The sequence below is a fragment of the Diabrotica undecimpunctata genome, chromosome 9, assembly GCF_040954645.1.
Source record: "Diabrotica undecimpunctata isolate CICGRU chromosome 9, icDiaUnde3, whole genome shotgun sequence".
Lineage (NCBI taxonomy): Eukaryota > Metazoa > Arthropoda > Insecta > Coleoptera > Chrysomelidae > Diabrotica > Diabrotica undecimpunctata.
Window position 1 is genome coordinate 11,681,950 of NC_092811.1, and position 12,872 is coordinate 11,694,821.

The following is a 12,872-nucleotide window of genomic DNA, read 5'->3' on the forward strand; positions in this document are numbered from 1 at the left end:
AGTTAATAGCTTTTCTTTTAAACAAACACAAGCTTTTTTCATGTTTAAAATCTATCTGTGCTGATAATAAATTAAAAATATACTGTATGTTTCATTTTCCCGAAGTAGTTATTAGCTATTATTATGTTTAGGGTAAGGTGGGGTAATTGGATAATGATTTTACAACAAATCCGCGTTCGGCTCAGATTTTTAGTTACCTAATGATCAAAGTATAAGTAAATTTTAAACTATTTGTATAAAAACATGAACTTTATTTAATACTATTTAAATGTATGAGTAGCGGGTAGGTACTCTTCCGCAATCCCAATGGAGGATAGACTTACTTCAGAGATCCCTGCCCTACGGGAGCCTTGATTCTCTCTCAACTCCTGTGGAGAGAAATCATGTCCTAACCCCATTCCTATCCAGTACCTACTATCCTACCAATTTCCCAAACCAACTCACCAACCCGTCTGGCAAGCGTGGTGTTTAACCTTCGTCTTCCCGGGTGGGGTACAGATACACATTTTTTGTAATATTTTTGAAATTAGCGCCTGTTTCGTTTGGCTAATTTTATTTTGTGTCCATTAGGGTATTGCAAATAATATCCTATTTATAAAATCAGTAACGATGTTTCAAATTAAAAACAAATAAATTATGATCGGCTTGGGGTACATTCGTACCCCGCATGGGAATCTGTGTCATCTGTATTATTGGTGGCTTTGCAAATTACTACGCGCGTGTCGCAACTCTAAGAACAAAACATCGAACGAAATAGATACCACAGATATCGACGATCACAGATCACATATCGAATAACACACATGAAATGTGTGTTATTTATTGAGATTTTATTTTATGAAGGTGACAGTTGTAAGACAATGAATGAGATTAGATGTACAAATTGTGTGGGTGTGCAATTCTTTCAACTTGTAATTATCAAATTTCTTTGATAAAGTTCTATTGAAATATATGGCAAATGATTGCAAAGTCAAGTATTTAAAGTTAAAAATTAAGGACAATTTAAGACACACAGAAAACACTTAAAAGGGGAACGAAACAAACATTAAATTTAAAAAAGGGGGAAGGACTTGAATGCACTACATCTCTTACTTGGAGACAATGAGTTTTTATGTTATCTATTAGATTTTAGACTTTAGAGGTAAATTTGACAAATGTAGGTTAAAGTGTGACAGTTCTTCTTCTATTTCTAAATACTGTAAGTTAAGTTATCCAGTTTTATGAAATAAGCTGATACAGTATACTCCCTTTATAACGAACACGGTTATTACGAGGTTTCGCTTATAACGAGGTACATTAGATGTCCCGTGAAATTTCTATTGAACTATAACCCTTTATAGCGAGGTAAATTTGCTTATAACGAGGAAGTAATAAGATTGAAAAACGTGTTTTTTACGTTTTAGCCCGGCCGTAGCTATAAATAAATACCCTTTTTAACTGCGGGCCGTCCGTAATAAACTTCTTACAATTTATGATTCTTAGTCGGAAATGTAAAATTTATGATTCACAAGTGTCATTGTATTGGGTTGACCATTCACACCTAATAATATGGGTCCTAATAGACAAGATGTGGAAAGTGTTTTAAAGGTTTAAAGGGCAGAAACTTTATCCAAGGACAAAACGCAAATGAAGAAGCATAAAACTGTTTCACATCTTTAGAAAATATGATAGATAGAATACTGGACAATTTAAAGCAGTCAACAATGACAAAATAACTTTATACGCTTTATACATTATACATATTTACAGAATACAGATTTTTTGTTTTAACGTATATCATTGACAGTAAAAGTAAACAACTCTTTTTGTTTTAATGCATTTCATTGACAATAAAAGTAAACAACTTTGTTTTAAAAACGCCATTCAAACAATATTTATTAGCATCTTATATTGCTCCGAATGGCTTCACTATAGAAAGTTAATGTTTTAGAAAACTACATATTCATATGTATGCACAGTATTATTGTTGTTGGATATAACGAGATCCGCTTCTTCTTCTTCTACGGCACTACAGCCCAAAATGAGCCTTGGCCTCCTTTATTTTTTGCCTCCACCCTTGTCTGTCTGTGGCTGCTCTTCTCCATACACGGACTCCTAAAAGTGCTTGTGCGTCGCTGCTTACTGTGTCTTTCCAGCGCTTTCTTGGCTTTCCAACTGGTCTCTTTCCCTGCATTCTGGCGTTCAGTGCTCGTTTTGGTAGCCTATCCTCTCCCATTCGTATCACATGTCCGGCCCATTGCAATCTTTGTATTCTGATGAAGTCTGACAGGGGTGTTTCCTTATACAGTTGATAGAGTTCGTTGTTATATCGAATTCTGAAGATTCCGTTTTCCCTCACAGGTCCTAGTATTCTCCTCAGTACTTTTCTTTCGAATGTGTCGAGTTTGTTTTTGGATGTTTCTTTCAGGACCCATGCTTCGCTGCCATAACATGCTATTGGCCGAATTAAAGTTTTATAGATTCTCATCTTTGTATTTCGGTGGACACTTTTAGACCGAAATATATGGGAGAGGGCAAAATAAGCTTTGTTTGCCTGCGTTATCCTTTTTCGTATTTCTCCATCCTCTGCTCCATCGGCATATATTTCTACTCCCAGGTATGTAAACTTTCCAACCGTTTCAATGTCATCTTCATGCATAATGTTTTGTGGGATTATATTTCTTCTCGTCTGTACCATTATTTTTGTTTTTTCTGTGTTAATTTCCAGACCTAGCCTTTTCGTTTGTGTTTTTAACTCTGCGTATGCTTCCTGTGCTCCTGTTGATGTTCTACTCATAATATTAATATCATCGGCGTAGGCAGCCAGTTGAACCGTTTTATTGGTCAGTAGGTTTTCTCGTCCAGTTTGCATTTGCCTAACCGCATACTCCAGTGCCAGGTTAAACAATGTTGGTGCCAGCCCATCTCCCTGCTTTAGTCCCTGCGAGATTTTGAAAAAGTCTGTCCGGTTGTTTTGTATTCGTACACATGCCTGAGTTTCATCCATTGTGGCTTTAATGAGTCTAATCAGCTTATGTGGTATTGCTAATTCTGCCAATATATAGTATAGTCTGTCCCTTTTGACTGAATCGTATGCCTGTTTGAAGTCTACAAACACGTTGTGAACATCAATGTCGTGTTCCCACGATTTGCTCAAGACCTGCTTGACTGTAAATATTTGATCCATTGTCGATCTTCCCCGTCTGAAGCCCGTCTGATATTCTCCAATAATATTTTCTGCTAGTGGTTGGAGTCGCTGGTTTATAATATACGTGAGGACTTTATACGCTGTACATAGTAGAGAAATTCCACGGTAGTTTTTGCACTGGAGTTTGTCTCCTTTTTTATAGATTGGGCATACTATACTTTTCTTCCATTCGTCGGGTATTTTCTCTTCTTGCCATATTTCTTTGATAAGCGCGTGGATATGACTTGATAGGTGGTTGCCACCTACCTTATACAGTTCTGCTGGAATCTCGTCAACTCCCGGGGCTTTATTGTTTTTCTGGGCCTTAATAGCTTCGAGAACTTCCTCTATGGTTGGAGCTTCTACTTCAACTTCGTTCTCTTCTACATGGTTCGTACCCATTTCATCTTCCATATCTACTTGTGTTCCAAGTAGGGTCTGAAAATAATGCTTCCAGGTTTCTGTGACTTTCTGTTGGTCACTGATTATTTGCCCACTTTCATCTTTGCATAGGCTTGTTTGAGGTTTATATCCACTTTTTATCTTTTTTAGGTATTCGTAAGCTCCTCTAGTTTCGTTTTTTTTGAAATTTTGTTCCATTTCTTCTATTTGTCCATTTTCATAAGCTCTCTTTTTGTTTCTGCATATCTTGTCTGCTTTCCGTCTTGCGACTTCAAATGATGTTCGTCTTTCCCGTGTTCTTCTTGTTATGTACATTTTGTGCGCTTCGTTTCTTTCTTCTATCGCTTGCCTGCACTCGTCATCAAACCATGTTCCTCTTCTCTTCTTTTTCTTGTTTCCCACGGTGGACGCTGCTGCTGTCAGCACTGCTGTTTTGATATTATTCCATTTGCTCTCTATGGAGTGCAGTTCTTGTGTCCTTAGCTCATTTGTGACTTCTTGCTCGAACTTCTCTCTACATTCCTGAGTCTTCAGTTTTTCCAGGTCTAGTTTTTTTGTTCTTTGTTGTCTTTCGTTTCTTTCTCTGTTAACTCTGCACCTAAATTTGGTTTGCAGTAAAAGATGGTCTGATCCACAGCATGCTCCTCGTCGTGTTCTCACATCAGAGATACTACTGGCTGCCCTTTTGTCTATCATCACATGGTCAATTTGATTGGTTGTGGTTCCATCTGGTGAGATCCACGTCATTTTGTGTATGTCTTTATGTGGGAAGCATGTGGAGCTTATAACCATGTTTTTACTGGTGGCAAAATTTATCAAAAACTCCCCATTCTCGCTTGTTTCATTGTGCAGTGAGTGTTTTCCTGTTGTGCCATAGAACTGCGGTTCCTTGCCTCCGCTTATAACGAAGTAATTAGTCTGCCATTTCAGTTCTCGTTATAAAGGGAGTCTACTGTATTAATGAATGTCTCTAAAATTTTTTAAATTTTAGATATCAAAGTTAGTTGATGTGTTTAATATTATCATACTTTAACAATCTTTAAATAATTAAATTTCAATGTAACAATATGAATAATTGAAATACATCTTCTATGATAACTAACTCAATTTAGTCAAAATTACAGAACAAACTGTAACCGTTTCAAAAGATTTTAAAGAAAATCATTATAAATTTCGATTATTTTTTTTTAAATAAAACTACTAACCCCATCTATCTATCAAGTACCTACCTGTAGCCGACTCAAGGATTCTTCTGTAATTCCCAAATATATCCGGTAGATGAGCACATTCATCACCTTGTCACTCACGCCCAGAATCAGGCGCCATGATAGCGTCTCGCTCTTTTCTCTTAAGAACGTCCAACCGTTAAGACGTGTTTCCAAAAGTGGGTCTCATTTAGAGGTGAGCTTAGAAATCCTTTTCTTGTCCATATTTCAGATAGATATTTATTTTTTTAGACCCTTTTTGGAGAGGCTATAATGCTGATATATTTCTAATACATGTCGCAAGATAGTATTGGTATGGAGTTATTCCAGATCATGGCCCAGTAGCGGTATCTTTTTATGGAATACCTAACCCCTCTTATCTAGGATGGTGGTGGATTGATATAGGACGTAGCCGAATCAATGGTTTATTTGGTTGACTGATTAAATAAGAAAAGAAACAGAGCAGATTAAGGTTGTACCAATTTTTATTATACCTACTTTCAAGACAACGGAAATAATTATGAACTCAAAAAATGAAAATATAGTGAAGTGTTCTAATTTTATTTAAAGGTTTATTTTCTTCATTATTTCTAGTTGATAAATAACAATATTATTTTCAATGTAAACAAATTTCGAAATTTGGGGTTAATATATATATATATATATATATTCATTTTCTTTATAACTAATTCTTAATTTAATACGATACAAAGCTTTTTTGTTTATGGTAATGTAAACATGAAATGGTATTTTGGTATCCTTTTGGGATGACATAACTTTTAATGTTTTCTTTTTGTTCATTACTAAGAAATAATAAAGAATAGTTTTCTTGTAAACCAATATGTGGCGTCCAATAATAAATTATAATTTCATATTATCTAATTGTGCTTGGATTTAAGATACGATATAGTTTCTATATGTTTAAGAAAACCCCTCCCAATTCTATTCGACAGTGAGCGATTCTGGCCTTGCATATATCATTGTAGCACGCAGTGTTACAAAACTTAAGTGATTATTTGGTAATTAAATATGTACATTTGTAATCAAAATGTATAACAAAGTTACAGACAAAGATGGAGAAAGATTAAATCATCTAAGGTTTGCAGATGATGTTGTATTAATCGCAGATAACTTACTAGATACAGTTTCTATGATATATTCGCTTAAAAGTTTATCTGAAAGAGCAGGATTAAAGGTAAACTTTAAGAAAACTAAACTTATGACAAATGTCGTAATGAGTGGAAACATAACTATAGACAATAATACCATCCAACAAACAGACACTTACAAATATCTGGGACACGAGATCAAAATAAGCAGAGACAATCAAACACATGGGCCTGACATGGGCAGCATTTGGCAAATTTTGCAAAATTTGGCAAATCCGAAAGAGCAAAAGCTCTCGGGGCAACTGGACCACTCATTCTAACCTCAAAACTAATAAGATAAGCATACAAAACTAATTTAAACATTGTTAGTAGAATAATAATCAACACTTTTACACTAAAATATATGGTAAAACACTTACCTTGATAATCAAAACAATAATGTAAATCACAAGCACGCCACGTTGATTCCATAAAAAAAACTACGAATTTAAATTGGACTTCTCACAGGAACCAAAAGTACTATGAAGGTTAGAATTAATGTTTTGGGGGAAGGAACATTCTTGCAGTACAGCCAATAGCAAAAAACTTAAATGCATTTATAGTTGCACCTCTGGGTCCAGTTGCCGCCCATTACCCTATGCCTTAATTACTACTACTATAAAAAAACTCATGACTCGGTTCAGTTAATGTCTTTATTACTTTATCATTTAAATTTAATCTTGATAATGATGTTTATTGATGTATTCGCAGACATCGTAGCTGGCAATAATACTCAAATGGTCTCCATCGAATTGTGCGAATTCCGGCAGACTCGTAAAGTACTAAAATAAAAAATATTAAGTGTTTCGTCGTTAAGAAAGTATCTACATATCTTTTCATCAAGAAATATAAACTGTTCGTAAAAATATATGCGTTACGGTAAGTATGATTAAATGGAAATTAACATAATCTGAATAGCTAGTTTAAGGCAATAAATATACAAGAATTAATCACATTCACTGGTAATTATTATAGCCCAGTCTGGTTAAAAAAAGGTCAAAAATTTTTTTGCAGATATCTGAAGCTTTTAAGACATTAAGACATTTTTAATGAAAGGTAAAACAAACAAAAACAAGATTTGGACAAAACACCAATATGATATTGTTCTATAGTTTAGAAGAGATCCTATTGTTTATTATGCCTTTATGGAGGAAACTTTCGATATCATTCACGAGACTTTTAATTGGACATGGGGGCCTCAACAAAATGATGAGAAAGAGACAGATTAAGCAATTATCAGGATGTGATTAAGGAAACAAAATCACGACCTTAGGACTGGTTATAAAAAATTCGGAAGATCAGAAAGGATGAACACATGACTCCCGAAAAAAGGACTAAAGCAAGAAACATTGAAAATCAAGACTTTAAGTTAGCAAATCAGTTTTCACAAAATAGAGATAGCCATAAATTTACTCAAAAATAGAAAGTCACCAGGATCAGACGAAATAACCAACAAGCTTCTAAAACACGGAGGAGAAAGTATAACCCTATAGATGACAAAACTGCAAGATACCAGACGCATAGAGAAACAGTATAATGATCATCATCATCATTGGCTTTTACAACTCTTCGTGAGTTTTTACCGCGTTTACTATTGCCTTCCATTGATTCCGATCCTGTGCTATTATTTCCCATGGCCTTACTTCCATCTTCTCCAGGTCGTCCCTGACTGCGTCTTTCCACCTTTTTCTAGGCCTTCCTGTCGATCTTCTACCATCTGGTCTTTCCCAAAACACATTGCTAATCAGTCTGTCGTCATCACTCCGTACCACGTGGCCTGCCCATCTTAATCTATTGGCTTTTATGTATCTTACGATGTTTCCTTTCCCGAATAGAGTCTCTATTTCATTGTTGTATCTGCTCCTCCATTCATTTGTCACGCTGTCCCTGCAAGGACCATATATAATTCGCAGGATTTTGCGTTCCCATACTAATAGCTTATTGATTTCTTTCTTTCTCAATGTCCATGTTTCACTTCCATATGTCACTGCTGGTCGTATTATGATTTTGTACATTTGGATTTTGGCACGCCTTGAGAGAAGCTTTGACCTCATTAGATGTTGAATGGCAAAGAATGATTTATTCCCCGCCAGTATTCGTATTTCAACCTCCCGTTCTCCTGTGTTTTCACTGGTAATTGTTGCTCCTAGGTATTTGAATTCTTTGACCACCTCAAAATTATGGTCGTTTATGGTAATGTTTTGTCTTATTCGCTGTCGTTCCTTTTTTGATACGACCATGTATTTAGTTTTTTCTTCGTTTATTTTCAGGTCTACGCTTAGTGTTGCTTCTTCAAAGTTCGATATTATATCCTTAACTTCCAGTGTTGTCTGTGCTACTGCATCTACATCATCTGCAAATGCGAGAATAATCTTTGCTCCTCTGGCAGTTATGTCTAGTTTGACTCTGGTATAGATTTTTCGCATTGCATATTCCAATGCTAGGTTAAATAGTAATGGGGACAGCGGGTCTCCCTGTCTGAGTCCGGTGCTTATGCCGAAAGCCTTTGAAGTTTTGCCTCCTATTCTAATTTGTGCAAAGGAATTGTTGACACACATTCGCGCAATCATGGTCAGCTTCTTTGGTACGCCTAACTCCATCATTGCACTCCACAGTTTTAAGCGATCTATGGAATCATATGCTTGTTTGAAATCTATGAAGATCTGGTGTACTTCTTTATTATATTCCCAATACTTTTCTAGCATTTGTCTGATAGTAAATATTTGGTCGATTGTTGATCTTCCAGGCCTAAAGCCGCATTGGTAATCGCCAATAATTTCCTCTGTATATGGCAGTAATTGTTTTAGTACAACTGAAGCTAATATCTTATATGTAGTACCGATTAGTGAGATTCCCCTGTAGTTGCCACATGTATCCTTTCTGCCTTTTTTATGTATCGGCACGATAATACAGCCACTCCATTCTTTTGGCATTATTTCTTGTTCCCAGGCTTCTTTCATTAATTGGTGTATTTTAGTTCTAAGTTCATGCCCTCCCTTTTTAATCAGTTCTGCATCAATATTGTCTAGTCCCGGGGATTTGTCATTTCTTAGAGTTTCTATCGCCGTGATAATTTCTTCCAGGCTTGGCGGGGGTACTTCTATCTCGGCCGTTTGGTACTCACAATTTGCTTTATTTCCATCCGCGTCTACCTGGACATTTAGAAGACTTTCAAAGTATTCAGCCCATCTTTCGATTATTTTATTTTCAGCTGTAATCATTTGCTCATTTTTATCTCTCACAAAGTTCGGTGTTCTTATATATGCACCTTTCTTATGTTGTCTTACTTCTTTGTAGAATTTTTTATTTTGCTTGCTTCTGTGTTCACGTTCTACTTTTTCAATTTGTTGTTGTAAATGTTGTCTCTTTTTTCTCCTTACTGTTCTTCTGGCTAAGGCTCTCTCTCTATTGTATTGTTCACGCTTTTCATCCGTCGGGTTTGCTAGGTAGTCGATTCTTTTTTTGTTTGCTTCTTTTAAGGTATCCTCGCATTCTTCATCAAACCATTTATTTCTTTTTGCTTTTCTCTTCCGACCTATACACTTCTCTGTTGTTTCTGTAATGATCGTTTTAATGGAGTGCCATTTCTGGTCTATATTTTCTCTTTCATTTTCTTTCGTTTCCAACACCTGGAATCTGTTTCTCAATTCTAGTTGGTATTGTCTCTTTCCCTCTTCTTCTTCCAATTTAGACACATTCCATCTTTCGATCTTCATCTGTTTGTCTGTTGTTTGTGTTGAGATTCTAGTTCTGAGCTTGGCCTTTACTAGGAAATGGTCTGTATCACTATCTGGTCCCCGTCTAGTTCTTACGTCTATTATACTACTGGAATGCCTCCCATCAATTAATACGTGATCAATTTGGTTCCTCGTTCTTCCATCATTTGATCTCCATGTTACCTTATATATGTTTTTCCTGGCAAATTGGGTGCTTTTGATAATCATGTTGCACCCTGCTGCAAACTCAATCAGCCTTGAACCATTGTCATTGGTAATGTCATGTAGACTCTGATTTCCAGCTACCGGCCTTATGTGTTCTTCTTTGCCTATTTTTGCGTTTAAGTCCCCTAATATTATTTTGATGTCATGTTTTGGGGCTTCCGTGTATAATCGGGTTAGGGGGTCATAGAATTCTTCCTTCTCTTCCTCTGCTGCTTCTTCGGTTGCATAATGTATAATGATACCAATGTTCAAGAATGGATATAAAGAAGACTCCAACAATTATAGAGGCATAAATCTATTAAACACCGCCCTTAAGCTTACCACAAAAGTCCTAACCAACAAAAGCAATAAACTAACAACTTTATCAAATCAACAACAGGGATTCAGATCCGGAAAATCCTGCGTAGACGCCGTATTTCTACTAAGACAAATCACAGAAAAGGCCATCGAATACAATAAACCAGCATATCTAAGTTTTATAGACCTAAAAAGGCTTTCGATCGCATCCAAGTGGAAGACGTCTTACACCTACTGTATAAAAGAAACATTCCAATCAATATTATACAAACCATCGAAAACATCTACTTCCATAATCTAATATAGGCAAAGATAAATGAAAAATTGACACAGTGTATACCAGTACAAAGCAGAGTCAAACAGGGTGACTCGTTAAGCCCACTTCTCTTTAATATTTTAATGGACGAAATAACACAAGCAGTACGTAAAGGTCATGGTTACAGAATGGGGAACACAGCAATCCAAATATTATGTTATGCAGACGACACCGCATTAACCGCCGAGACAGAAGACGAGCTCCAAAGATTAACACACATCTTCAATACAACAGCCAAAAAATACAATATGATAATATCAGCAGAAAAAAACTAAATGTATGACAACATCTAAATACCCACTACGATGTAAAATCGAAATTTATGGGAAAATAATAAAGTAGAAAGCAAGGGTTAGATATCTGGGAACAGATATAACTAGTTACGGAGGTGTTGAAGAAGAAGTACAACAAAGCTTAAAAGCAAGTAAAGCAGCGGGATCTCTTAACGACACAATCTGTAAAAACAAACACTTAAGACAAGACACAAAAATAAAAATCTATAAAATAGCAATTAGGCCTATATTAACATACACGGTGGAGACAAGACCTGACACACCTAAAACGAGACGACTTCTAGAAACAACAGAGATGAAAATACGACGAATATCAGGAAAAAGTCTGTTGGATAGGGAGAGAAGCGAAAACATAGGAAGAGCATGCAATATAGAAGACATAAATGGATGGGTGACAAAACGGAAACAGGAATAAAACAAACACATTCCTAGAATGGCAGAGGATAGGATAGTCCAAAAAGCACGAGTGCGATAATTTAAACAATTTAGAAGGCTAATATTAAAGAAGAAACAGGCTTTAAAGCCTACATACAAGAAGGAAAAAGAAGAAGACCTTAAGTTGTAAAACTGGTTGACAAATCTGCCGATCAATTGAAGAATCGGCAGAGGATACGCAAATTCTAGTCTTCTTAATCGACGAGAGTTCTTACAAAGCATTGAGGGCTACTCATTTTAAGTCACGACATATTACAGACTTAAAAAAGGTATCCTTCAAGTCGATCAGAGGCTTTAATAGCTCCAATTAAAATTCTGTAGGCTAATCCTCAACATAATAATGCATCTTCGGCAGAGCTTACTGTCAATAATTAAGTTCCCCAATACCAGGGCCAAATATGAGCTTTACTGGGCACTGATGGAGAGCGTATGTATAGCTGATCCTACCCATATAAGCTATGTAATAATCAAAAGACGAAATAATTCTGTTGATAAAGTTCTGTTTCCCTACTTGCCTGTAGTACAAGCGGCTTATAACAGACGACTTCCAAGAAAAAACGTAGATATAGGGAAAAAGTGGACAGATATAGGGAAAAGTGGACAAGATGATATAATAGTAGGTACCTATCACCATGGATAAAAAAGAAAAGAAAAGAGAGCTACAAGCATGTCAGCAGATCATGTTATGGAACAACATCATAAAATGGAGAAATACTTATGGAACTACTACAATACACAGTCTAAACAGTTAATGATTTACTTCATTAATATTGCTGCACATAATCCATAACTAACAAGTACTACCTATTACATAATAATGATAATGATGATCAGACTACTGATCTATTATAATGAAACTGAAATATAATGAAACTATTATATTTTCCATTGTTTAATTTATAAAAAAATACGCATTAACTATGGATGGAAATTATCACTACTCTACTTAATATTTTATACTTACCGAAGACAATCCAAAGCTCTCATAAGCACTACAGTCTTCAGGAAGTAAGATATGTAGTTTCGCATTTATTGGTTCATTATCAGGTTTATATGCTTTAACCTTTTCGATATAATCTTTAATGGCAGGTAAGCCCTGTTCTAAAAGTTTCTTGTTTTTATCATTAAGATCAGTTCTGTCTTTAAGCAGCATTTGGACTCTCGACTCCAAGTTTGAACTATTGGTAAGCTTTTTAATAATCTAAAATCAATAGAAATTTTTAAATATTTTAAATATCAAATACATGTTAATAGTCATAAAAATATTTTAAGTGAAAACATTACATATCGATTTATGTGAGTTTGGAGTCTAAATGTAGGCAACACAGCTGACGCGGCGGTGTTATAAATGCCTATCTAGTAGAGCGATGGAGTAGTCTTTTATTAGTATGAGATTATTTTCTGCTGGGCGATTTAATTATCAATAATTATCAAATCTTACTTCCATATATGAGTAAACTTTTAAAAAGTAGCTTATACGAGCAAATGCACAGAAGGTACCGCTGTTATATAGATTTGTCTAAATTTACAATAGATTTTAAATTATTTTAACTCTATTTCTTAAAAAATTTTGATTTTAGGCGGTTAAATTCGCCCCAATGTATTTGTATGTGTTTTCCTACTGTTGGCATCCTGGATTCGAATATAACTGTCAATTTACCAAAAGATG

At 35.4% G+C, this 12,872-nt stretch overlaps 1 protein-coding gene across 1 annotated transcript in view; it reads right to left on the bottom strand.

The window, feature by feature from the left end:
• Positions 1-6,560: 6,560 nt before the first annotated feature.
• LOC140449533 (fatty acid synthase-like) overlaps positions 6,561-12,872 on the bottom strand; it is a 70,016-nt gene continuing 63,704 nt past the window's right edge. The window contains exons 25-26 of the mRNA XM_072542736.1: positions 12,168-12,404; positions 6,561-6,703 (exon numbers count right to left, since the gene is read on the bottom strand). Coding sequence (XP_072398837.1) covers positions 6,596-6,703; positions 12,168-12,404 — 345 coding nt within the window. The 3' untranslated portion in view covers positions 6,561-6,595. The remainder of the gene's footprint in view (positions 6,704-12,167; positions 12,405-12,872) is intronic.